At 41.8% G+C, this 27,904-nt stretch overlaps 2 protein-coding genes and 1 long non-coding RNA gene across 13 annotated transcripts in view; 1 reads left to right on the top strand and 2 right to left on the bottom strand.

The window, feature by feature from the left end:
* HACD2 (3-hydroxyacyl-CoA dehydratase 2) overlaps positions 1–227 on the bottom strand; it is a 90,902-nt gene extending 90,675 nt beyond the window's left edge. Inside the window, exon 1 of the mRNA XM_081571741.1 lies at positions 66–227. Coding sequence (XP_081427867.1) covers positions 66–220 — 155 coding nt within the window. The 5' untranslated portion in view covers positions 221–227. The remainder of the gene's footprint in view (positions 1–65) is intronic.
* LOC145538880 (uncharacterized) lies at positions 200–27,274 on the top strand. Its single transcript, XR_014077306.1, has 5 exons — positions 200–496; positions 21,325–21,416; positions 21,873–22,274; positions 23,640–23,829; positions 25,201–27,274. It is a non-coding gene; the product is annotated as an uncharacterized LOC145538880 (long non-coding RNA).
* MYLK (myosin light chain kinase) overlaps positions 24,148–27,904 on the bottom strand; it is a 233,919-nt gene continuing 230,162 nt past the window's right edge. For all 11 annotated transcript variants that reach the window (XM_081571724.1, XM_081571723.1, XM_081571725.1 and 8 more), the window contains one exon: positions 24,148–26,193. In XM_081571724.1, coding sequence (XP_081427850.1) covers positions 25,943–26,193 — 251 coding nt within the window. In that variant the 3' untranslated portion in view covers positions 24,148–25,942. The remainder of the gene's footprint in view (positions 26,194–27,904) is intronic.

Raw genomic sequence — 27,904 nt, 5'->3', positions numbered from 1 at the left:
TCCTCCGGCTGCAGAGCCCCCTCCCCGGCCAGGCTCTCCCCCGCCTTCCCGAGCCCCAGCCTCACCCCGCGGTCATCACCACATTGTAGATGACCAGATATGCCGTGGCCAGAGGCCCCGGGCCCCTTTTCTTCCGCGAGCCGCTGGCTTCGCCGGCCCCGGCCCGGCCCCCGCCGCCCCCATTCCCCTTCGACGCTGCAGTCGCCGCCGCTGCCGCCATGTCAAGTGCCAGGAAACCACTCTCCTCGCGCAAGCCCCACCGCCCGGACTGGGCACTGCGAGAGGGCGGGGAGAAGGACGCGGGAGAGGCGGAGCCGGGGCCGCGGGGCGGAGCCAGGGACAACGCCCACGGCGGCCGCCATCTTGGAGGAGGGCAAAGACGCTCCCGGCGCCTCCCGCCCCTCCGCGGGCCTCAGTCGGCACCGCCATCTTGGAAAGGAGTAATCACCTCCGCTTTTGCCCTCCGGAGAATAACCTCTGGCGCCATCTTGATTAGGTCAATATTGTCTTGGGCGTTGCTGGGCAGGCTCGCGTTTCTACCATTTAGATGCAGCGTCGTCCCTGGTTATTCTCTTTCCTATAATTTCCGCCTCCATGTTGGATTAAGCAAATGATTCTTTCATTCTCTCTTGTCATCGTGACTTCTCCCAGTGGTCCTATCTTCGCCCCTAGTGCGGTCCTGAGTAACCTCCCGTTTTGGGTCAGGTCAGTTGACGCACATTTCCATCATCCCCAGAGGCCGCTGGGAACTGCCCTTTATGTTAACTTGTAGCTAGGTTGAAGATTTCGGTCTCCGAAAGTTTATCCCCTGCCTTTTAAGTTACTAGAATAGTGGAGGTTTGTAGGGTAAGGGAGTTAAAAAGGCGAGGTTTGGAAAAAGAACGAGACAGGCACTTTACAAGAGCAGATCACCTTTAATGAGGCGAGAAGGGGCAGCAGTCAGATTAGTGAGCTGCTGCACTAACCCAAGAAAAGAGTAAGTATATATAGGCATACATGTGGAAAGCTACTGTCTTAAGGGGGCCTGTTCTTCTCCAAGGTTGTTTGGAGTAGTTATCTCTTAAACGGCTGGGGCAAGGAATTCTGAAGATCATCCAGAGGCTGGACCAGCTGGGAGCTTGGCATAATCAACTTTAATGTCCATTTTTTTTTCCTTCTGGTGAGAGAGTTCTTTGTTTTGCATAGAATGGTGGGGAGTACCTGGAGGTGAGTTTAAACTCCAGGCTATTTTGAGCCATGTAACTTTCCTTCATTTTAGACCCTAAGAAATATATACAGAAAGAGAGGTGGGCGCCATTAATGTTCGGGGCTTCTTTGTGCTGATAAATGAGGGTCAGGGGTTTGTGGTCTGGGAGGAAGGAGGTCTAAGGCCCGTAGTGTTGATTTTCTATTCTAGCTGTCAGGGTCTCAAGCAAAAGAACAGTCTTGACTTGGTCTCGGGAAATGGCTCGGATTCGGTCTTGGAGGAATCCCTGGAAAAGATTAAACAAACAAGGCCCAAAGGTGACTAGGAGGATGATAAAAATGAATGGTCCGAGAAGGGGTAAAACCCAGGGCATATAGTTCCGATCTGTTAACCAAGACTGCCAGGAGTTGCTTAATCTCTGGCGGATTCGTGAGGCTCCAGCTGTAAGGTTTTTTACAGCTCCTTGGACAATACTGGATTGGTTGGCATAGAAACAGCAGGATTCGTCTAGAAAAAGGCATAGACCTTCCTTCTCTGCAGTGAGTAGATCTAATCCCCTTCTATTTTGTAATACCATGGCCGCCAAGCAATCAAGTTGATTTTGGATAGTTATTAGGTCTTGAGCTATTTCATGAAGGCTGTCTGATAGGTCTTTAGATAGTGTCTGATAGTTTTGGATGGAGGTGGTTAAGCTGGTGGTTCCTGTTCCAATTTCAGCCGCTATTTCTAGTCCTATTAAGAGGGGAATGAAATGAATGGCTCGTTTTATTCGTTTGTGGATGAGAGGAATCGGCAAGGGTTGATCATTGGGGGCTGTTAAAATGTTTGGACTGGAGTATACAAGGGTGCAGGTTCCGGTCCAATTAGTAGGTAAACAGAGGTATGTAGATGTCCCACACAGGAAATATAGGCCAGCTTTCGTAATACAACAGCTGAAGTCGATGGCGAAGAGGAGTCGAGGGGAGGTTTCGATCGTTCATTCAAGGACGCTCAGAGACCCCGCTAAGATGGCCTCAACGATGGGAGAGGTGGAGGTATATGTTGAAGGAAACTGTCCTGTAAAGGTTAAAGAGTGTCCTGTAGGACCAGAAAAATTATATATAGCCTTTCCAGTGGCAAAGAGTAAGGTGGAGGTATGCTTGTACATGGAGTTAGGGATTGTGTCCACAGGTTGGTCATATGAACTGTTTTGGGAATTTCTGGATATGTAAAAAGGAGCTGGTTGTAACAGTGTTATTTTTCTGGGCAGTAGGGCCTCCTATTGGAGGTTTTTTGTTGAAGGAGGGAAGTTTGGTGAGTAAAAATTTTAAGAGTATGTCTCAATTTCTGGTTTGGTCGCTAGTGTGAAGATATTTAAGATATGAGACGAGTAAAGGCTCTCCAGTATGAGTGGTGTAGGGGCATGTTACCTGTGGTCCAGTCGAGGATGGATGTGGGGAGGGCTGAATCTCCCAGAGGAGTTACGGATAAACATATCCAGCAGTCTTGAGCCAATTGTGGGTTAGAAGCATTGAGAAGGGTATGGGTTAAATTAAGGGTCCGGAATAGATAGTTGAGGTTAGGATTTTGAAGGAGTTCATGTGTCAGAGGAAGAAGGGAGGATAAGAAGATGTTAAACAACATTTGGGGAAGTGAGTGTAAGATAGATTATTATGGAAAAGAATTGGATTTTAAAGGGGTAAAAGTTATAAAAGGTTCCCTGTAGCCACAGGGTGGAGATGTAATCTTCAGTGTGTTCAAGCTTGGATCCTTGAGGACTCGAGACCCAGATATCTGCCGGAAATTGTTCCAGGAATAATTGCAGCTGTGAAACTGACAGGCTCATCTGTCACCAGTTGGGGCTGGTGGAAGCCGTGAGAACTTTAGAGTTGTAGGGCCTGTGTGAGAAACTTGATAAGTATTAGTCTGGCAAGCCTTTTCGTCATTGGACTGCATAATCTTTTATAACCGGGTGATGTGTACCCAAGGGGTGATTTCTTTTAATTTTGCAGCGGTAAGGGTCAGCAGAATTACCATGTAGGGTCCTTGCCGGGGTTAGATCTGAGTGGGACTGAACTGTCATATAGACTTTGTCTCCTATTTGAAGGGATGGCTATAGAAGATTGGGGTGTAGTCGAGGGAGTAAGTTATCTATATGTTGCAAAGGGCATTTCGTATCTGAGCAAGTAAAGGAAAAGGAAGGTGGGAAGGTAGTTTGGGACTGTTCTGGGAGGGGGGAAGACCCAAAGGTATTATGGGCCTCCCATACATGACATCGTATGGACTGATATTTAAGGGTTTTTTTTGGTAAGGCCCGGACCTTTAAGAGGGCTAAAGGGAGGAGTTTAGTCCAGTCTTGATGAAGTTCTATCGTTAATTTGGTCCGAGTTTCTTTTAGGGTTCGGTTGGCTCTCTCAACCTTACCGAAAGACCAGGGATGATAAGGAATGTGAAACCTCTAAGGAATTTGAAGGGCTTGTGCAATATTTTGGGTGATTTGGGATGTGAACTTGGGCCCATTGTCAGACTGGAGGGAGGAAGGCATTTCAAACCTTGGGAGAATTTCAGTAAGAATAAGCTGAGCCACAGTAGGGGCTTGTTTGTTAGTCGGGAAAGCTTCAATCCATCCAGAAAATGTATCTACGAAGACTAGGGGAAATTTAACCCTTTTTACAGGTGGCATGTGGGTGAAATCTCCCTGCCAGTCTTGTGTGGTAAGATGTCCACAAATTGGTGGGTGGGGAAAGGAAGGGAGCGAATGTTAGAATTAGGATTTGTCTGCTGACAAATGGTGCAAGTTTGGGTCAGATTATTTAAATCAGTCACATCATCTGTAGTTAACTCAATCAAGTCCTGAAGGAAAGTCTTAAGTACTTTTGTAGAGGGGTAGAAAAGGAAATGTAAATATGAAAGTAATGTGCGGATGTTAGGCTCGTCAATTTGGGCTATAGTTAAGACAGGACTAACAGAGGTGGCCTGCCGCTTTGCTTCGTGATCTGCTATATTGTTATAAAAGGAGATAGGACTATGTCGCTGATGTCTCCGGCAATGTATTACAGCAGCTTGTTTTGGGAGCTGAGCCACATGGAGGAGTTCAGAAATAAAAGAAGCATTGAGAATTGAGAATAGGTGTGTCCTTCTGAGTGAGGAATACCCTCTCCCTCCAGATTATAATGTTAGAATGTAATATGTTACAGACATATTTGGAGTCAGTGTAAATGTTTATCTTTTGGTCTTTGGCTAGGGTCAAAGCTTGTGTAAGAGCTATCAGTTCAGCCTGTTGTGAGGATGTGTGAGATGGGAGTGTGGCTGACTTGATGAGGCAAGGGGGAATAACTTAGTCGGGCTGTCCCTGGACTGTAGTGTATCTAGCCCCAAATGAGGCTTGTTTCTGGGCACTGCCATTTGTGAACCAGGATGGGACTTTGGGGTCAGTAAGGGGCTGATCAGTTTTAGGTTCAAATGGATTAAGTGTCATATCTAAGGTCTGAACACAGTCATGAGATAGGTGTTCTGCTTCTGGATCTGGTGTAGAGTAAGCTAGCAGGATTAAGAGGTTTACAAGGCATGAAAGAAAGGAATGGGTTGAGGAGGTGTGTGTGGAGGATTTGTAGTCGAGCAGGGGACAGAGAAAGGAAAGCCCGATGAGAGAGTAAATTTTTGAAGGAATGAGGTGAGCATATTTAGAGGAGCATTTCGGGTTAGTTGTTGGGCTTCAGGTATTAAGAGGGTAGTTGCAGCTAAGGCCTGGAGACAAGGTGGCCATCCGAGCGTGACAAGATCGAGTTGTTTAGATAAGTAAGCTAGAGGGCCCCATATGTCCCCCCTTTTTTGGCACAGAATCCCTAAGGCATGTCTTTGTCGAGAATGTACAAAAAGGAAAAAAGGCTTGGTGTAATCAGGTAAGTAAAGAGAAGGGGCCTGTAGTAAATGTTTGTTAAGAGTCTGTATTGGAGTGTGGAGAGAGATGGGGGCCAATAAGGATTCATCTAAGTTTTCTCGAGTAGCTTGGTAGGTTTTGCGTGAAGGGCAAAATTTGGGACCCATATTCAGAAGAAGTTTAATAGACCTAATAGAGAAAGAAGTTCCCTCTTGGTTTGGGGCCTGGGGGTCTGTGTCAAGGCTCTAAATCTCTGAGCTGGGATTATTTTGGATGTGGGAGTGAGAAGTAATCCCATGTAATTGACAGTGGTGGAAGCAAATTTGTGTTTTGGAGAATGAGACTCTGTAGCCCCAGTTGCCTAGGGCATTTAACACCATTGCAGTGTGGACTAGGCAGTTATGGCGAGAGGAACTACATGACAGTAAATCGTCTACATACTGAAGTAAGGTAGTAGAGTCTAGGTCTAAAGTTTGTAGGCCTCTTTGAAGGGCTTGACCGAAAAAATGATAGCTATTTCTAAACCCTTGTGGTAAAACAGTCCAAGTTAATTGTTGAGATTGATATGTGTCTGGATCCATCCAGGTGAAGGCAAATAGGGGCTGTGAGGAGTAGAGGTATAGTAAAGAAAGCATCTTTGAGGTCCGATACCGTGAAATAGAGTGTGTCAGGAGGAATATGTGAGAGACGGGTGTAGGGTTGGTGACCACGGGGTGTATGGGTATTATGGCCTCATCAATCTTGCGAAGATCTTGGAGTAGACGCCAGGAGTGGGGTCCCTTTTTGACTGCCAGTATAGGGGTGTTATGAGGAGAACAGATAGGCTGCAAAAGGCCGGCTTTGAGCAGTCGGGAGATTATTGGTTTAAGTCCTTGTTGGGATTCTGTGGTCAGGGTATATTGAGTTTGGGTTATTACTTCAGAGGGATTTTTAAGAAAGATCTGCACGGGGGAATGGTGTCTGGCTACTGATGGGGCTTTGGTGTCCCAGACTTGAGGATCTATCGGGGAAAGGTCAGGGGGCAGGTTTTGGGAGTGAAGGCTGACCAGGGGTTCGGGTGCCATTTGGATGTAAAGAACTGATATGGGATCTAAGAATGGGAGGTTTATAGAAGTTTGTAGCTTAGCCAGAAGATCACGTCCCATCAATGCCGTTGGGCATTGAAGAACTACTATAAAAGAGTGTGTTAGTGTTGTTTTGCCAAAGGAACAAAGGAAAGGAGGGGTTATTTTGGGGTAAAAAGGGATGCCTGAGACTCCTTTGATGGCTACTTCTGAAGGTTGGAGAGGGCCCTTAAAGGAGGTTAAAAGTGAAAAGGCCCCTCCAGTGTCTGTTAGAAACGAGACTTTGTGTCTGGCCACCATGCCAATTACCCGAAGCTCCGAGTCCATCTGTAAGGGGCGGACTTGGGATCTGGAGCTTGGGCTCCGTCACTGGAATAACTCAGGCACAATTGGATCATCTCTCACCTCATCCAAGGAACCATGGTCTGGGGTGCCAGGGCCTCCCTGAGTCTGGTTTCTGGCCCATTGTTGTTGGGCCTGGGGTGGACCCGAGATTTGGTGGGTAGTGTCTGAGGAGAATCCGTTTTCCAGTGGCCCCATTGTTTGCAGGTGGGGCAGGGTTTGGTGGGTGCCCAGGGATTTGGGCAGGACTTAGCCCAGTGTCCTGTTTGGTTCCATCTGAAGCAGAGGCCTGAAGGGTTAGGTCCCATACGGGTGGGCTGAGGTTGATGGGCCAAAGGGGTTGAATGTTTTCCTTGGAAAGCTGCAGCGAATAAAGCATATTTGGCCTTTCTTTCCTTTTTTTTTTCCTTTATTCGCTTCTTCCTCCCTATTGTTGAAAACTTTAAAGGCTATTTCTAGGAGATCTCGCTGAGGGGTTTCGGGGCCCTTCTCTAACTGGCGTAGTTTTCGGCAAATATCAGGGACTGACTGGCTTATGAACTGGACATGTAGGTACAGAAGTCTGGCGGGAGTGGAAATATCTGGATTAGTGTATTTTTGGACTGTCTCAGTAAGCTGTGAAAGAAAAAGGGCAGAATTTTCATCTTTTTCTTGAGTCACTTCCCTAAACTTAACATCGTTAACCTGAATGTGAGAGCTTTTTAGCATTTCTTCTAGTAAACAGGTGATCATATGATGCAGGTACCGGATGCCGCCATCGCCTGCTTGATATGTTCACCGTGGCTCAGTTAAAGGGACTGCATCAGCAGCCACTGAATTAGTCCTGAATCTTGGTTATGGAGCTGATCAGCATGAGTCCAGGTTGCCTGCCATATCCATTCCTTTCATCAGGGGTTAAAGGGGCATTTAGGATGTAATAAAGATTATTCCAGGTTAAATGACATGCTTGTGTAAGGCAGAGGAATTCTTTTCTGTATCTAGTAGGACTTTCTGAAAAGGATCCCAATTTTTCTTCCATTTGGCTCATATCAGAAATTGAGAAGGGCACATGAACCTGTGTAGGGCCCTCCGGTCCCACTACCTCTCTGAGAGGAAACGTGTTTGCTTCGGGTCCTGGCTGATGGAGGTGGGGGTGGAAATCTCTTTTGGGGTTTCAGAGTCATCACTTCCTGTTTTGGAGGAGGAAGGGCTAGAGGGTATGGTCTCGTCTCTGGAAGCCTCATCTCTGGGGCAGTAGGGAGGAGGCTCATCTGCTGGATCAAAATTGGGGGCTGAGGGTTTAGGGGGCCTTTTAGGGGCTTTAGATTTGGATTCTTTTGTAATGGAGGGGGAGAGAGAGCAGAGGAGGATTTGATAGGTAGAATAGTCCTTGCAGAGAGAAGGATGGCTTCTAAGGTCCCAGAAGTCTTGAATATAGGGGACCTCCGACCATTTGCCATTCTGTTTGAGGAAGTTAGTGAGATCTGATAAAATATTGAAATCAAAAGTCCTGAACTCAGGTCAACAGTTTTGGTTATCCAGTTTATACTGAGGCCAAATTTGAGTGCAAAGTGACTCGAGTTTCTGAATCTTGGTATCGGTCAAGAGTAGAGGTTTGAGGTTTTGTTTTACGCAGTCCAAGGGAGAGTCCTGTGGGACGGATTGGTTTGACCCCATAGCAAATGGCTAGCGACTGTCCGGTCAAGAGAAAAGGTCATCACCTAATCTTTTGACCAGGCAAAGAGAGAGAGAGACTCTAAAGGAGGGAGGGGAGTCCCCCAAATACCTCCCCAGGGGGCGTTTTGGCTGGAGGGTTCCCTGGGAACCCGGAAAGGATGATAGTCTAGGTACACCCTAGAGTACTGTCCAAGCATACCTGGGCTACTGGGTCAGGCGAGAATTCGTGGTGGATGGAGGGAGGTCAAATGGCAAAAGGCCTCTGTCCTGGAGTTGGTCGGTCTCACGGAAAAGAAAGTGTAGAGAAAAGAGGAAGAGAGAGAGAGAGGCCAATATTCCTCAGGTTACGTGGAAAACCAATAAAGCCCTTACACAGGACTTGTACCACTCACAAAGGCACAGGGCATCCTGTCTAGGAGGTCTTGAAAGCCCGGGCAGGAAAGTGAGCTTGGCAGGTTTCCACGCTCCGAAGAGCTGGCTGTGGAGAACGAGAAGGAACCTCAACCTCCTGGGTTTCGGCACCAAAATATGTAGGGTAAGGGAGTTAGAGAAGGTGAGGTTCGGAAAAAGAATAAGACCAGCACTTTACAGGAACAGATCACCTTTAATGAGGCGAGAAGGGGCAGCAGTCAGATTAGTGAGCTGCTGCACTAACCCAAGAAAAGAGTAAGTATATATAGGCATATATGTGGAAAGCTACTGTCTTAAGGGGGCCTGTTGTTCTTCTCCAAGGTTGTTCAGAGTAGTTATCTCTTAAATGGCTAGGGCAAGGAATTCTGGAGATCAGCCAGAGGCTGGACCAGCTGGGAGCTGGGCGTAATCAACCTTAATGTCCATTTTTTTTTCCTTCTAGTGAGAGAGTTCTTTGTTTTGCATAGAATGGTGGGGAGTACCAGAGGGGAGTTTAAACTGCAGGCTATTTTTGAGCCATGTAACTTTCCTTCAAGGTCAATGAGAAGTATGCCTCTTTTCCTATTCAATTAAAGTTGCCAATGTGACCTAGGATCCAGTGTCATTCTTGAGGGTCTGAAGTATGCCCAAATTCGTCTTCCTGCCCGAAGCCACGTGGGCTCACCTGTCACCGAAGCAGGTCGAGGATAATGTGATTAGGCAGTCAGCTAAGGGTAAGGTGTCGATTGGAGTGAACATCTTTCCCCTACAGTATTCTAAGTTAGAGTGACGTTGGCTCATACGGAAAACCTGTCTGCTTGAGGAAACTGGGACAGCTGGTGGAAACTGCTTCAACCAGCAGACCCCTCTTTCTGTTCATTGCTTTGTTAAAGGGTTTTTTTGGTTTGTGGAAGTCTCTTAACCGTCAATTACTTGACACCCAAACTCCAATACTTTGGCCACCTGATGCGAAGAGCTGACTCATTTGAAAAGACCCTGATGCTGGGAAAGATTGAGAGCAGGAGGAGAAGGGGACGACAGAGGATGAGATGCTTGGATGGCATCACTGACTCAATGGACATGAGTTTGGGTAGGCTCTGGGAGTTGGTGATGGACAGGGAGGCCTGGCGTGCTGCAGTTCATGGGGTCGCAAAGAGTTGGACACGACTGAGCGACTGAACTGAACTGAAATATCTGTTTAGAGTAATTACTGTACATATGAAAGTGAAAGTCACTCAGTCGTGTCCGACTCTTTGCGGCCCCGTGGACTGTATAGTCCATGGAATTCTCTAGGCCAGAATACTGGAGTGGGTAGCCTTTCCCTTCTCCAGAGGATCTTCCCAACCCAAGCATCGAACCCAGGCGTCCCGCATTGCAGGCAGATTCTTTACCAACTGAGCCACAAAGGAAGCCCAGGAATACTGGTGTGGTTAGCCTATCCCTTCTCCAGCAGATCTTCCCTACCCAAGAATCAAACAGGGGTCTCCTGCATTGCAGGTGGATTCTTTACCAACTGAGCTATCAGGGAACCCACTGTACATATGGTAGTATACAATACTTCTTTATTCATACCAGCAAATTTTTTTTTTTTATGAAGCATCTGCGAGGTTGCACTGGGGTTCATGGCCCTAAATGAAAGATAAGTATTTGGTCTTTCATAGGTTATGTAGAGGGAGCCAGGTGAAATGACAATGTATTAGTTGCGGGAAAGTGTTACCAGTTAGAAGAAGTATTAAGGGAGTTGTTACCAGAAGAAGAGAATAGATGTTGGGTAGTTATGGTAGACTGAAAAATGCCCACCCCCTCCCCACCAATGATGTCAAGTATCTGAATGTTACTATATTTGGGGAAAGAGTCTTTACAGATATGTTTAAATTAAAAATCTTAAGATGAGAAGATAATCTTGGATTATCCTGGTGGGCCATAAATGCAATCCCTTATCCTTACAGAACAGACACAAGGAGAAAAAGAGACTAACAGGCAGAGAAGGAAGCAGTGTGACAACAGAGGCAGAGACTGGAGTGATGAACCACAAATTGAGAAATGTTGACAGTCACCAGAATCTGAAAGATGTAAAAATCTCTTTTAGAGCCTCCAGAGGTAGTACAGACTTGCCTTAAAATACCTTGATCTGAGACTTCACAGTTTATGATAATCTATTACAGTGGCAACAGAAAACAAATACAGCCAATATAAACAACAGATCCTGAATGCATGTTATTTGCCTCAAGTATCCTACAGTCTCCTATTGAGAGAATTGCTACATTCAGAGAATAATCGAGAATGTTAAAGAAGTTAGGTCTAAGTAAACAGCCATTTCTGAGACTCACAAAGCAGTATTGTGAGGAGAGAGAGTGGTCAGGAAAAGCTTCTTGAAGATGTGTCTCCAACGTAATTATAAAGAGAGTAAGGGAGGTGTTACGAAAAGGGTGAATGTCATTAAAGTGAGAGAAGATAAAAGGTAAGAAAATGTAATAGGATACATCCATGTGTCTACAGAAGAATAACCAAGGTGAAGTGAGAAAAATGAGTTTAAATAAATAGTTGAGGCTTGAGTGCTAGACTGGGGAATTTAAGAACACGATAATGAATCAAGTTCTTAAATAGTTACAGGTTGAAAGTATTATCTGTAAAGTAAATCAACTCCCAATTTATTAGTATCTTACTGCCCATGTGACAAATTACCACAAACTTAGTGGCTTGAAACATCAGGAGTTGATTCTCTTAAAGTTCTGTAGGTCAGAAGTTCAAAATGATTCTTGCAGGGATAAAGTCAAGGTGTTGGCAGGGCTGGTTCTTCTGAAGGCTCCAAGGGAGAATCCATTCTTGGCCTCTTCCAGCTTCTAGGAGCTGGCATTCCTTAACTCACAAGTCCATCTCTCCAATCTCTCCCTCTGTTGTTGGAATGCCTTCTCTGATTTTATCCCTCTGCTTCTCTCTTATAGCAACATTTGAGATTACACTAAGCCCAACCAGGTAGTCAGGGATAGTCTCCCCATCCCAAGATCCTTAATCACATGGCCAGACAATTTTATAAGTAAGTCTAGGAATTAAAGCGTAGACATATCTGGGGCAGGGCTATTATTCAGCCTATCACATTCCATTACCAAAAGAGACAGACTGAGACTGATAAGAGGTAAAACCCCAAAGATTAGAAAAATTATAAGCATTCTTTGTAAACCATTGCTGAGTTTGTGGGGCATCCCTACCTCACAGTCTACACAAAAATCATTTCTAGAATTAAAATGTGAAAATCAACATTTAAACTTTTTAGATTAGTATAGGAGAATTGGTATAAGAGAATATGATCTCAAAGGTAAGGAAAGAATTTTAATACAAGATTTAAAAAGCACCAACTTCAAATGAAAAGGTTGCTACAATTTAACTATATTAAAGGGCTTTTGTTCATCAAAGGTAGCATAAAACAAGGAAAAAAAAAGCAAGGTACAGGGTGGGAAAAGATATTTGCCACATGTGTAATTAATAAAGGACTAGTTTCTACAATGTTTGAAAACTTCTTCAAATCTGTAAGAGATAATCACCATGAAAAGTGGGCAAAAGACTTGAATAGGGACTTTACCAAAGAAGAAACATAAATGACCAATAAGCATGCAAATACAGATCAACTCCTGACTAATTAGGGAAATGAAAATTATAACCCAGTGAGATACAATTAGCCATCCTTCAGTAGCTAAAATGAAACCATTGATGGCACCAGTTTTTGGTGAGGGTATAGTGTGGTAGAAACTCGCAGACTGCAGGTGGGTGCATTCACATTGGAAAACAGCTTGGCATTATCTAGGAAAGTCAAAGATATACATATCCCATGACTATTTTTTTTAATGCTATGTTCATGGCCTTAAAGATCCCTAGGATACATATCCATGGGGTCACAGAGTCAGACACGACTGAGCAACTTAGTTAAAACTAAGTCTGCTTTAACCAGACTGCTTAAATCAGTATTGTTCATTATAGTCCAACACGGAATACCACATAACGTCAGTCTACAATAGAATAAGTAAATAAACTGTGGTATATCTTACCATGCTTTTAAACTGTGGTGTTGGAGAAGACTCTTGAGAGTCCCTTGGACTGCAAGGAAATCAAACCAGTCAATCCTAAACAAAATCAAGCCTGAATATTCATTGGAAGTACTGATACTGAAGCTGAGGCTCCAGTACTTTGGCCATCTGATGTGAAGAGCTGACTCATTAAAGAAGACTCTGATGCTGGGAAAGATTAAAGGCAGGAGGAGAAGGGGGTGACGGGATGAGATGGTTGGATGGCATCACTGACTCAACGGACATAGGTTTGAGCAAGCTCCTAGAGATGGTGAAGGACAGGGAAGCCTGACGTACTGCAGTCTATGGGGTTGCAAAGAGTCGGACACGACTGAGTGACTGAACAACAGCAACAGTATCTTACAATGGGGTACTTCACAGCAGTGCAGGTGAACAAACTGCAGCTCCATTCAACTGTAACATAGAGGAATCTCATAAGCAATATTGAGTGAAGGAAGTAAGGCACAGAAGAATATATACAGTATGATTCATTTCTCTAAAGTTCAAAATCAGGCTAAGTGAAATGATTGCTTAAGAAATTCATACACAGGTGGTAAAACTATAAAGAAAGCAAAAAAAAAAAATTATCCCCAAAGTCAGGACTGTGATACTTGCCCTGATAGCGAATAGTGGGGCGGGGCACAAGTAGCAGGGAGAGTGGCAGGGGGAGGAGTCCTGGGAGTAATAGAAATACTGTATTTCTTGACCTGGATGGTGGTTGCGTAGGTTTTCCCTTAGTGATAATTCATTAAAATGTCTACATTTTGGGTGTTTCTTGCTTATACTTTATATGTTAGATATACTTTGTATGTTAAATATATGTAAATGATATATAATAAAAAAGAGACATCCTGTTATGAAATACTGCATGAGGATGATCTTCTAAGGTGCTATTGTAGTTAATCTGGGTTAATAAAGATGTTAAGGCAGGCAGAGACCTGGTAACATAGTAGACATATTTTGTACCCTATGATCCTCATCCCTCTGACTACAGATAGGAATGCATATAGAGATGCCAAGACTTACCGCACATTTGGGACAGTCGATATTTCTGGACTCAAGCTGGACACATGACCCAGGAGCAATTGATAGGCACCCCTCTCCATCATCTTGACATCTCCATAGAAAGGGCAACTTCTCTCCAGAAGGGGTTATGTATGAATTGAAACAGTGAAGACCAAAACGGACTAGTTAGAAGAGGGGTGTATTGAGCAAACATTGGGCAGCTCACAAAATTGATGAAAAAGCTGAAGAATAAGGTTTGGAACATCAACAGGAGCCAAGGGAAATTAGGCATCTAAAAATAGAGAACAAATCAATGCATAGGAAGAATCTGGTCAGTATCCAATAATTTCTGTCATTGGCATAGCTGCCATTGGCCATTGGATGCTGCCATTATTGCTTCCTCTATCACCTCTAGAAAGATTCTAAACTGCCATTTATTTCTGTGTTACTCCAGAGTCAAGGTCTTAGGTAGGGGCATATGGTTCTGGGAAAGGAGCTGTCTCCCCACCCTTGAGCTTCTTTATTGGAATTCCCTTCAAATAGGAAATGTGTTTAGATACTGGGTGGCCAAAAAAGAAAGATACGCGTCACAGGAAATGTCATAAAAAAATATATCTGGCCCCACAGGGAAGAAGAAAGAGTAATATGATTATGATCTGTGAAATCCATTGGGCCATGTTTTAACTGGGGGATGAGAGACTGTGCACAGAGTCATAAATTGAAAGGCAGTCAGATTGAAGCTTCTTTCTGCCCTGCAGTGCACCATTCTCTCTCTCTTCTAGTTTCTCTGCCTGTGATTGTGGATAGGGAAGAGGGGTGTAATTCTGATCCTGTACTACTGGACAATTCATCTTCAATGCAGGAAGGTGGACATCCAAATGTCAGAAATCTTCATGGTTGGTCACACACCCCAAAACATACCCTTATATGGATCTCTGGAGTTTTAAAATTTATTATTTTTTTATTGACATATAGTTGATTTACAATGTTATGCCAATCTCTGCTGTACAGCAAAGTGACTTAGTTATAGACATATAGGCATTCTTTTTATATATATTCTTTTCCATTATGGTTTATCACAGGATGTTGAATATAGTTCCCTATGTGATACAGTAAAACCTTGTTGTTTATCCATCTTATATGTAATAGTTTACATCTGCTAATCCCAGACTCCCAGTCCTTCCCTCCTTCCCCTTCCTACTTGGTAACCACATGTCTGTTCTATATGTCTGTGAGTCTGTTTCTCTTTTGTAGAGACGTTCATTTGTGCCATATTTTAGATTCCACATATAAGTGATATCATATGGTATTTGTCTTTCTCTTTCTGAATTACTTCACTTAGTATAATAATCTCTATTGCACCCATTGTGCTGAAAATGGCATTATTTCATTTTTTATGGCTGAGTAGTCCATTGTATACCCACTCCAGTACTCTTGCCTGGAAAATCCCATGGACAGAGGAGCCTGGTAGGCTGCAGTCCATGGAGTCTCGAAGAGTCGGACACGACTGAGCGACTTCACTTTCACTTTTTACTTTCATGCATTGGAGAAGGAAATGGCAACCCACTCCAGTGTTCTTGCCTGGAGAATCCCAGGGACGGCGGAGCCTGGTGAGCTGCCGTCTATGGGGTCGCACAGAGTCGGACATGACTGAAGCAACTTAGCAGCAGCAGCAGCAGCAGCAGTCCATCGTATATACGTACCACATCTTCTTTATCCAGTCATCTGTTGATAGACATTTAGGTCGTTTCCATGGTTTGGCTACTGTGAATAGTGCTACTATGAGCAAAGGAGTGCTAGTATCTTTTTGAATTATAGTTTTGTCTGGGTATTTCCCTAGGAGTGGGATTGCTACATCATATGGTAATCCTATTTTTAGTTTTCTGAGGAACCTCCACAGTTTTCCATAGTGGCTATACCAATTTACATTCCTACCAACAGTGTAGGAGGGCTCTCTTTTCTCTACACACTCTTCAGCATTTGTTATTTGTAGACTTTCTAATGATGGCCATTCTGCCCGGTGTAGGGTGGTACCTCATTGTAGTTTGATTTGCATTTCTCTAATAATTAGTGATGTTGGGCATCTTTTCAAGTGGAGGGCTCTGTGTTAATGGCCACTTGGGCGATAGTGCTGAGGTCATTCCCCACCTTCCTAATCTAGTTTCACTATCATACAAAAACTTGGAGAAAAGGAGGGGTGAATAATAGAATTCAAGCTCTAAGTGAAAGTGAAGTTGCTCAGTCGTGTCCTACTCTTTGCGACCCCATGGACTGTAGCCTACCGGGCTCCTCTGTCCATGGGATTTTCCAGTCAAGAGTACTGGAGTGGGTTGCCATTTCCTTCTCCAGGGGATCTTCCCAACCCAGGGATCGAACCTCGATCTCCCTCATTGTAGGCAGATGCTTTTTACCATCTGAGCCACCAGGGAAGCCCTCAAGCTCTAAATTCCACTCTAAATAAAATTCCAGTTAGTTAGCCCGTAGAATGGCAAATGACATGACCTAACATGAGAAGGTTGTATCACATTATTCTTTTGAGAATCTGAGCTTGAGGAAACTGACAGCTGAGCCGATGTGGAGCGAGGATGCCCTCTATGAGAAACTGTGAGATAACTATCTTAGTACTTGATGACTCTTTATGATCAGCTTCAGGCAGTGGGTCTCCTTGTAAATGGTGAATGAACACACCAATGAAGATCAATAACATTTATGAACAAATAATGATTAAAATAATGAGGTAGACACCCTCTTTTTCCTTCTTCAGAATGTCAAAGATAAAAATGATACTGTTGGCAGGGATTTAATGACATGGGTATTCTTCAACTTTGCTACTGAATGTATAGATTGATAGATACACTGTCTGAAAGGCCCCTTGGCAATACATACAAAAACCTTCAAACCACAAATGTCCTTTGACCCAATAATTATACTTCTTGGAATTTATCTTAAGGAATTTAGCTAAACTTTAAAAAAATTTTTTTATTGAAGTATATTTGATTTACAATGTTGTGTTAGTTTCTGCTATACAGCAAGGTAAATCAGATATATGTGTGTGTGTGTATCCACCCTTTTTTAGGTTCTGTTCCCACATAGAGGACCTTGTTGTTTATCTATCCTATGTATAATAGTTTGCATCTGCTAATCCCAAACTCCCAATCCTTCCCTTGCCCACTCCCCTTCCTGTTGGCAACCACAAGTCTTTCTCTATGTCTGTGAGTCTGTTTATCTTAAGGAATTTAGGATGTGAAAAAGATTTAGTTATAAATGCTCATCACAATGCTATTTATAATATCAAACTGTCATAAATAAATGTTCACAGTACAGACTGGTTAAATTATGATAGAGGTTTAAAATAGTATACCATCCAGACTTTAAAAAAATGATTTTGCAGAAATTTACTTTCAAATGATTCAGCAAAACTAGAGAGTGTGTGTGCATGTGTGTGTCTGTGTATATGTGTGTAAGAGAGGACAAGCATGAGAGAGAAATTGTGAGCAAAGGGCAAATATGGCAAATGATATGATTGTTAAGTCAAACTATAAAAGGTCTGAAATTTTTACTCTGCTTGCAAGCTAACAAAGTAGCCTAACCCCTCCCCACCACTCTCATATTTTAGCATATAGTTTTCTTTTAGGGCCCAGCAGCAGCAAGGGGCCCAGATTTTTGTCCATGGAGACCATTACTGCCAGTTTGAGGGGCCTTCCTCCCAAAGGGCAACCTCAAGGCTTTGCTATCTGTTACCCAGCCCAAGTTCCAGCACCCCGTGATGAGGGAGCTGGCTTCTTCCCCCAAGTCACTCAGTGAGGAGATGTTCTCTTCTTTTGAACACCATAGGGGCACACATGAACTGGGGCCTGGACCAGGTAGATAGAATGTGGGGTTTCCCAGGAAGAGAAGCAGGGCAGAGCTTGATCTCTCAGGGTGCACTTTGTGACTTAGGGTTTCTGTGGGCAGATTGGTCTGGGTCCAGATAGAGGGGCAGGAAGAGGATATGTATGTTATATATATATATAATGTAAATGTTGTTTATATAGATATTATGCTATTATATATATGTTCCATATAAATAATAAGCCCTCTGAGTCTGAAAGCACAAACAGTTTATTATTAATGGCAAAAGCAGCAGCCAAAGCAGTATCTTATGTTGATTCCCAAGTCCCATCCACATAGGGCAACATAGTGAGGACCGGATGGTACCTGCCTATGCAATGGGGTGCATTACAGGAGACAAGCCCTAAAATTAGGAAACTCTGATCTTTGGCTGCTGGTGAACTTGTCTTTATTCCAGAATGTAAGGCAGTCTTCTCCAAGAAGGGAAGGAGATGTCTTTCCTTTTCTGAACCATCTCTGGGGAGAGAAACATATCTAAGCTTTACTATCCTGGAATGTCTCTGTAGGGGAGGAAAAAAATCCTCTGTCCTCTACCCTCTTAGGTTCAGTGTCTGGCACCCTTTGAATTGAACTGACAAAAGATTAACAGGAGAAAAAGGTTTACTTCATATACATATGGGAGGCCTAACAGAAATGAAGTGAAAAATCCTGAAGAGGTGGTCAGACCCAGAGGGTTCTATACCATTTTAACAAAGAGCAATAAATTTGTGGAGAAGTGCCAAGAAAAAGAAAAGTGGGTTTAGGTTTTTATGGGTAGTAAATTGTGAGAAGGTAAGCATGTGGGGAAAACTAATGGAAACTAAGGGTTGTTTTTAGTAAAGTTTGTTATGTAGCTGTCATCTCTGGGCTCTGATGGATTTAGTCAACTTGTGTCTGATGATTAAGTTATTCTGCTATTCCTGATGTAAAGATACAGGAGGGGGACACATTCACAAAGGGAAATTTATGCCCTGCATTTAGGCAAATTGGGGGAGGATAGAGAGCCTTTTCTGCATCTGCTGTTTTTCACTTGCCTCCAGCTCAAAATAGTCCTTATGCCAATGTGGCATATTCGGGGATGGCACATTCTGATCTCCTTCAGCTCCTTATACAAATATTCTTGAATTGATTGTAAATGCTTTTGATCAGAAGACCCGAATTGTACAGAAAAGTGAGATGTTCAGAGCAATATTCTACTGAAGTGTTTAAGGATGTTTAGTGAACTATTCTCTCACCCTTTCTCCAAGTTTGAAAAACATTTAAAAAGCTTGTGAAATGATTATGCAGAGATACATTTGATGTAGAAACTGTTTTGAATATATTAAGTAGAAAAGTAGACTATACATATTGTGTACTAAGATCTCATTTTTATAATGGTTAGATGTATCTGTCTTTAAAGAAAAAATCTGCAATGGAATATACCAATATAGTGTTAGTGTTTATCTTTGATCGAGTAAGGGCATTAGGGTTTTTTAAAATGGTCTTTCCATTTGTATGTCTTTTGCTTTTTTTCCCCAATGAGTGGTTTTATGAGTGATTTTTAAAAAAATTTTCAAAAATGAATCCCTTTATGTCTTCTTTACCATCTGAGCCACTGGGGAAGCTCTATTTATTTCTGTCTTCTAATAAGGATAGTTATCAGTGATATGTTGGTTTTTTTCTCTCCCTATCTTGGGTATACTTAAATTGCTCTGCAGAGTGGAGAAGGAAGAGAGTGAAAGATAAAAACATCATGAGGGGAGTAAAGAAGAGAGAAACCTAGGAGAAGAGGTTTTGGGAGGATTTTCAAATGAAATGCTGACTAATGTGAATTCCCTTATTTACCTTCCTTACAAAATCAGTAAATTCTTTTATATTTTTCTGTCAGTTGAATCTTTGGTGGGAAATTCAAAAGGAAGAGGAGACAACAGTTTTATGGGTTACATTTTTGGTGCTGCCTGGGATTTTCAAACTAAAGTGTACTGTCTAGCTATATTTAGGACCCAACTTGCTTTTTGAGGCTTTCTCCCCTACAGATGGGCTTCCCTAGTGGCCCAGTGGTAAAGAATCTGCCTGTCAATGCAGGAGATGCTGGTTTGATCCCTGGGTCAGGAAGATCCCCTGGAGAAGGAAATGCAACCCACTCCAGTATTCTTGACTGGGAAATCCCGTGGACAGAGGAGCCTGATGGGCTACCGTCCATGGGATCGCAAAGAGTCGGACATGACTTAGCGAGTAAACAACAACAATAACCCCTATAGATGCTTGCAGAGTGGAACAAGTTGAAACAAAATTAATTACCAATTAGTCTATCCAAAAATTTTGTCAACAACTCAAGTCTAATATATCCCCTCTCTTATTCTTTGCTCTGTGGGTTTAATGACTTTTGTGCCTTTACCCTCATTTTAGTAAGGTTTTGGGAGGCAGGAGATAAATGCAAGTGTCCAACCTGCCAAGAATGACCACTAGTCTCAATTTAGTTTCCATAGAAACAGCTTCTCTTCCCTTTAGCACTCCGTTTTTATTGACTTACATAATAATTAAATTACATAATTACAGTTGTTCAACTGGCATAAAGAAGTTTAAGAACAAATCCAACTGACTCTTGGTAAATAATACTACTCAGTTAGTGGGCATAAGTTAGTAGAACAGAAGGGTGTGGACATCAATTAATTTATTTTACAGAAGGAATGAAAGTTGTGGTTAAGTCAGGCAAGTTGGATTAAATGGAAGTTAGTTAACTGTGCTTCCACATTAAATAAATACAAAACATTCATTAACAGAGTACATTATTAAAAGTCTAAATGATTTGGTTTCTTGGACAACCAGTTTAACTTTAAATGAGTTTATCTGTCTTCAGAAATTCCTTGAGCAAGCAAATGCCTTTCTAGAGTCAGGCTATTTTCTGTACTATGACCATGGGTACTACTGACGTATTCAGACTGACTTCCTGGACTCTGGACCCTTGTCTGTCCTAACTCCTCTAAGTATCCCATCCTACTTCTGTACTGATCTCCTGAGTGGACTTTTTATCTGATTTGACCTCAGTGACCTTGGTTTGCATCAGTGACTTGTTACCTTACATTCCTTTTGAGGTTCCCCTTCATACGTACATAGTTCCTCAGTTTCTAACCTTTTGGGGCTTCTTCAGAGGAAAACTGACTTGTCTTCCTATAGGCTTTCTTCCCTGCAGGAAGTCAGGTTTTAACTTCTGTGCTCTAAGTTACCCGTTTGTCTGTTTGCTTTCCATCTTCTAAAATTCTCATATTTTTCTTCTTTCTTCTCCTATGTTTGTCTTTGAGGGGTTTATAACTTTAAAAAATTATTCATTTGTTCTCAGTTTAATGGGGTTCTGAAGAGAACAGAGTTACTGCTTGTCTTCAGGAGTTCATGTTTGGTCTTCTCTCTACTATGGTAACTTCCTGTTTTCTAAACCCTTTACCTCTTAGTTCTCCAAGAAATAGGAGCATGTTGAGCTTTCATCTACACAGCCTCTTCTTGGAACTGCCTAGCAGGGCCCTGTTTGTTCTGGGGTTAATATACAGTCGGAAATAAGCCAATCTGAATTAGCTTTTGGAAATATAAATTTAAAATTAGCAAACATTTGGGGATTAAATGTTAAATGTGAGTTTAAAGTCAAGCCAATTGTGAGAAATTTCCTCAGAAAATAAGACTCCAAAGGTCAGATGAACTTTTCTCCTTTGACTGTGAAGAGAGTACTTAGAGACTGGAAATTAAATTTTCCTGAGAACAGGGCAGTTGTAACATTTCACGCATAACAACTGTGTTTTGTACAATTGGATGGGCACTTTCAGTTTCAAAGATCCTCTTTTTGGGGGGGTGGAATTGAAATAATTGGTTCCATCTTTCATTAGTGTATAACTTTCCCACATATTTGTTTTGTTTCTACAGAAGTTTTATCAGTTCCTTGAGGGTAGAGGATATTTCTGACGCATCTTAGCGTCTCCAAGTGCTAGAAGAATAGAGCTTTCCATAAGTATCAGGTACTGTGCATGAGTGCTTTTAATTTCTATAACAATCTGTGAGGGAGGAACTATTATTACTTTAATTTTATAGATGAGGAAACTGAGGCACAAGCTACAGAGCTCCAGTGAGAAGTACATCTGTAACTGACTCCACTTGGCCGATTAACCTGGTTAGTTAGATCATACCCTAGTATTCTGCATCATTTGCCTTCAGTGAACAAGGTGTCTTGTGGAGATATAGATCTGGGATGTCGTGGAGCTTACAGAATAGGTTGTATAATGGCTTGCTAATAAATGTTTGTTGAATTTGACCAGAGTCTATCATTCATTGTAACATACCATCTGGAGCAAGATTATGGTGAAGTCCTATAGCTTAACCTGTCTCTTAACTGTTGGAAGCTACTGATGTCTGCCCCAAAGAAGCTAGTAATAAGAAATTGACTTAGGTTAATTTGTAACCTTCTTCTTCCTTAGGTATCTCCAGCTGGAAGAAATCTAGTCCCAGAGAATCAAATAATGTGAAGATTTATCATGTAGTTCTGTGTGGTCACTACTGGGGCTGTGGTCTCTGGCATGAAGCCCTCCCTGCAGTGTACAAGAATTTGGAACACCAGAAGGCCTATGAGCTAAAATTTCAAACAACCTGAAGTTAGAAATTGACTGTTGTCTCCACATGCTGTAGGTCTCCTGAGTATTTCCGGTTCCAATGGGAAGGGAGTTGTGATCAAAGCCATTGAGGTTGAAATGACTCTAGCTGTCAAGATGGCCCCTTCTCCTTCCTTTTGGTTCACTGTCAAGAAAATCTTGCCCCAGAGATGCTGTCTGTCTCTTTCTCTGCTGTCTCAGTGATCCTCATTGAAGACTCCCCTATCCCAGGTAGGTCCAAGTTCCAAAGACACCAGAGATTTTTGGCCTAACTAGTTGCTTCATATCACAAGTAATTCAGTAATTGCTCATAAATTGCAGATTTATTTAGATTTTGTGGTGAGAAGCACAGAACTGGTGCTTCTTAAATGTCTTAAAAAATATGTGAATATAAATAATCAAACACAATAATGTAAATGTTGAAACTGTTATTTGATACAATTGATGAAACTATAGACCGTACTCTCCAGACTGATTTCATACCAACTTTTGAGTTTCTCTATTCTTCATAGTCCATGTAGAACAATACTGCCTAGTGGAACTTTATAGAAAGTTCTAATCTGTGCTGTCCAATAAGGTAGCCAGCCACTAGTCTCATGTAATTATCAAGCACTTAAAATGTGGCTAGTGCAACTGAGGAACTGAATTTTAAATTTTATTTAGATTAATTTAAATTTAAATAGTCACTGGTGAGTTGTGGCTACCATATTGGTCAGAACAGATCTAGAATATGGTGATGACCGTATAAAAGGATAGTCTAGGCTATGTTGCAGCCAGAAAGAACACTAATATCTTAGCAATTTATAAGAACAAAGATTTATTTCTTTCTTGTGTTATATACCTGTTTGGGGTTGGCTTGGGACCCAAGTGGATAAAGTAGCCACCATCTGACAATCATTATGGAGAGTCTTTCACCAGTACTTAAATTCTCTGGACCAGGGGGGATCAGCACTGACCAGGATTAGACACACAGCCCCACCTGGCCAGGGAGGTGGGAACATGGTCCTGATCATGTGCTGGGGGCAAATAGCCTCAGTAATGCCTGTCACAGATGTTAGCCTCCTTTTCAAAAAACAGAGGAGTTCCCAAGGGGTAAAGGATGTAGTATTACCTGTGTTTTCTTGAAATGTGGAGAGTTTAGTTTCTTTAAAATTCAATTATTCTTCACCTCTTTAATACTCATTAGCACAGATGTATTAAAAGCAGGTAAAATGTGGGAAGTAAAACTCAAACATTTTGATAAAAAGAGACTTTCTGTAAGTAAAGTTAGGGCTGACATAGAAATTCATTTAATATGAAGCTCTGCAATGTAAGGAATAATCAATTTTTTAAAAAATATGTTTGGGATACTAACAGGATGAAAAGAAATTATTTGTTATTTTCAGAACATAAGGTACATTTTTCACTAGCAAGGAATAAAAGGTCTTTTTCTTTAAAAATAAAATTTCCTGAGTAGGAACACTTGTGGATTGTGGTTGCCTTAAAAAAAATGAAACAATGTAACATTATCTGGACAAGGGATTCTTTCCAGTCTATACTATGGAATCATAGAATCATCTAGTCCAGCATTTAATAGTATGTCTTTCTTCTTTCTAGAGTATCTACAATATTGTCTGAATACTCAAGACATGGGGGGACTCCACCATCTGTTCTCTGATAACTGACTTACTATGAAACAGGAATGATGGTTTCCTGAGAACAAATGCTTCAATATCAAGACATGCAAAGATAGCACTTGGCTGCCAATAACAAACTGCACCAAAGTTACAAACGCAGACCAAGTCTGGTAAGTAATATTAGTTATGATGGTGATTTTGTGGCATACTAAAAATATCAGATAGATTTTAGCATTATGAGGGTACTATAGATATGAGAATGTAATTGAACCAAAATGATGCTCGAGAGAAATTCTGAAGTAAATGTGCAAATTAGGCTACCTATATAAACTAGAACTGCCTAAGTCATTCTGTTCCTTAGTAAAAGATAACCATATAAAGCATTTAAACAGCAAAGCGTTTGTTATTAGTTTCTGAGATCTATTTCTGTCATCTACAACTGGTGGTGTGGAAAGGAAAAGAAGGCTGCAGAGACTGAACAAACAGCATGCACTGTGGTATCCTTTATTTAAAAACTGTGAGCTAACTACAGTTGTAGTGTTCTCATTTACCATTCTGATGGCATAATAAACTAGGAGAACATTAACACAACTTCAAGAAGGCATCAAAAAACCTGTAAACAAAAATACACACCACACATGCGCACACGTATACAACATACACGCACACGAAGGTTATAGTCTAAATACAATGAAAAGTGATGAAGAAAAGCTTTGAATGCTCTAAATCAACTTTAAAATGCTTTATTATAATAAACTGTGGCAATACTGTGGCTATTATGAAAAATATTGTTAACTGCTTAAAAAGCAAAATACTGGCAATTTGAAACTAGCAGCAAGAAGCATATAAAAATAGAATGGAAGATAACATAAGACTAAGTAACATCAAAATTCTAATGCTGATACTGTGTAGGATTGCACTGAAGTAATTAAAAATTGGTTCTTCAAGAACTCTTTAAAAGTCCCTTGAAATATTAAACTGCTGCACTTTACAAATAGTGGATGAAAAGAAAAAAGTATTTGGAATGTTACACACACACAGAGGAAATGTATTAGGCATTATCAGTTTATGGTCTTTGTTTATGACCTTCAAAAAGTTTTATGAAGAAAAATTTAAGTGCCAATGTAGTGAAAGGAAGTTAGAAATTCCTAAAGATGCAACTCTGAGTGCATGTATCAGGTTAAGAATATATTTCAGGGTTGGGGGAAAGGCATGATTGATGCATATCCAAGAAGAACAACCTTGTGGAACCCAGAAGGTAGACAGAGCTGTTTGGAACATGTTTAAAAATGAAGGTATATTAAACTCAGACTATCCTGACTGAGATTCCAAAGTACATGGAGTTCTATAGCTCTTGAGTTGAAATCTGTTTCATAGTGGCCAATAAATAATTAAGACTAGCTTCTCAGCAAACTGCTTTTTCATACATTCAAACACAAAAATCTTTACCACACATGCAGAGCTGATATTCTAAACAGCACAAATATGAATCCTGGTTTCAGGGAAAATAAAGCACATTAACAAGGATTTTTTTCCCATAGGTTCTTATAAAAATGTCTGAAGCTGCTAGACATCTTCAGAGGGGATAAGTTTAGATTTCCTACTGATTTTGGAAGAAAGGAGATTTTATTTTTCTAAGGAAGCCAGTCATCCATGAGCAGGAGACGTGTCTTCAGAATCTAGTAAGTGTCCCTAATGCTTAAACTCATGGCAAGTCCAGATCCAGAAAAACTGACAAGTAGAACAGGGGATGGAAATGAAAAGTTCAAATGTCTATGGTATACTTTGGAAATAATGTGCCTCATAAATTAAAATGGCTCAACTGCCTGCAGAATGAAGTGCCACAGTCCTGGAGAAGACCCAGTTCCCTGGAGGAGGAGCTGGGGAGTCCCCATATCCAGGGACCCTCGGGCTGGCTGTGACCAGAAGGCCTTATTTTTCATGAGTGCTTTCAGTTGGGGAATTTATGACTTTGCCCAAATCTCCCTTTTGGTTACTTTTTCTCTAAAATCAGTTAGTCAGAAAGTTACTGGTGATTTCCCCAAATGAAATCTAGCTGTACTAGTATCTTAAGGTGCCAGCTAATTTAAAGTAATGCCCATCAGTAATGCTGCTGGGTGTCAACCACTGCTGCTGAAGAATCAACCCCCAAATAACCTAACTAAACAATCTATCACACTGGGTGCTTTTACTATCCTGCAGGTTTTTTTTTTTTCTTTTTTTGAGCTTTAGAGAAATAGTCTTTGTAATATGACTTAGAAACTGCTTCTTTCTGGCTTTGTTTCACTCTTCCTCCTCCTCTTCTCCCCCTTCTCCTTCTCCTTCCTCCATGGTTTCCACGATGAGCTCTGCTGTGCAGGTGGCTTCTCCAAGACTGTTGACAGCCTTGCAGGTGTACTTGGCATCATCATCCCCGCAAACATCACTAATGATTAAAGAGCAGTTCCCATCCTCGTCGTAGTCTATCTGGAAGTGGCGGGACTCCCGGATTGACTGGTCATCTTTGAACCAGACGACTTCAGGGTCTGGGTATCCTGCATCATAGGGAGGGAACACAAGTTGCAGAAACTATTATTTAAGGTTTTCCCACACAAACTCTGGGAGAAGGCAATGGCACCCCACTCCAGTACTCTTGCCTGGAAAATCCCATGGACAGAGGAGCCTGGTAGGCTACAGTCCATGGGGTCGCTAAGAGTCGGACATGACTGAGCGACTTCACTTTCACTTTTCCCTTTCATGCACTGGAGAAGGAAATGGCAACTCACTCCAGTATTCTTGCCTGGAGAATCCCAGGGACGGGGGAGCCTGGTGGGCTGCCGTCTATGGGGTCACACAGAGTCGGACACGACTGAAGCGACTTAGCAGCAGCAGCACACAAACTCTTGAGCTACCTCTATTGATTAAGGGGATAGAGCGGGAAAAATATGTTCGCTTTTAGCATCTATTTTGATATTTACAGTTGAATATGGGCATATATTGTAAATACTAATGTCTGAAGCTTCACGTAAGGTATCGTGCAGGTATCCCACTTCTCGCTCAGGTAGGGCTTGTGCCACCTCCCGCCTTAATACAGATAGAGATTATTCTCTGGAACACTGCCCCAACTCTAATCACATCCCTAGAACTATCTTCTTGGATTAAAAGAAATTTTTTTTATCCTGTATACAAGTTGAACTTAAGAACTGCCCTGGAGGCACAGTGTGTAAGAATTTGCCTGCCAGTGCAGGGGACACAGGTTCAATCCCTGGTTCGGGTAGATTTCACATGCCACGGAGCAACTAAGCCTGTGCCCCACAATTACTGAGCTTGCGTGCTGCAACTACTGAGGCCGAGTATCTAGAGCCCATGCTTCACAAGAAAAGAAGCCACCAAAATGAGAACCCCGAATGCCGTGACAAAGAGTAGGCCCCTCTTGCAGCAACTAGAGAAAGCCCTGCAAAAAGAGCAACAAAGACCCAGTGTAGCCATAAAAAAAAAAAAGTTGAACTTAAATAAATTTAAATTTAAAAAAATGACAGTCAGTAAAAATGGGTGCAAGAGTTCTTTTGAGGGTGTTGGAAATATTTTAAAGTTGGATTCTAATAAAGAGTGCACAATTGTGTAAATTTCTAAAAATAATTGAATTGTATACTTAAAATGGGTGAATTTTATGGTATATAAATTGTAATTTGAAGGTGATAACGACCTATAAAACATAAATTGGAGGAACTGATAATACTGCTAAGAAAAAGAAAGCAGTATTTGTCTTAATCTGATCCAAAGACAGACAATATGTCTGTAGATAACCAGAAACTGACCACACTGATTAGTGTCATTTTATGTATTGGTCATATTGCTGCAAAGTTCAGCAATAAAAATGTTTTCTGCCTTCTAATTGACTTGTTTTTAAATTTTTGGAGAAGTTGTTTTACAGGACAAAATTGTATCCCCAACTAGAATAAAAATTACACAGAACAACTTAAGAATTCTAACATTTTTTTTCAAGTAGAATTTTGTTTTTATCCAACAGCATCCATATGTTTTAATTTCCCCTCAGCACTTCAGTCAAAGTAATGCAAATACCAAGAAAATAATCCCAAAGAGAAAAGTAAGCAAAAAGATAATTATAATATTTTCTAAAAAATAAAGGAGAAAGAACTTAAGACCCAAAGACAGTGGTGATGGTGAGAGCTACAAGCTGTGGCCCCCAAGCTCTCAGCAGAGCCCCCTATCTGAGAACTTCCACACTAGCAAAGGCAGCACATC

This window comes from Giraffa tippelskirchi, chromosome 2 (genome assembly GCF_054371585.1).
Source record: "Giraffa tippelskirchi isolate mGirTip1 chromosome 2, T2T-mGirTip1v1.2.pri, whole genome shotgun sequence".
Classification (NCBI taxonomy): domain Eukaryota; kingdom Metazoa; phylum Chordata; class Mammalia; order Artiodactyla; family Giraffidae; genus Giraffa; species Giraffa tippelskirchi.
This window is presented reverse-complemented; position numbering and strand designations above follow the sequence as displayed.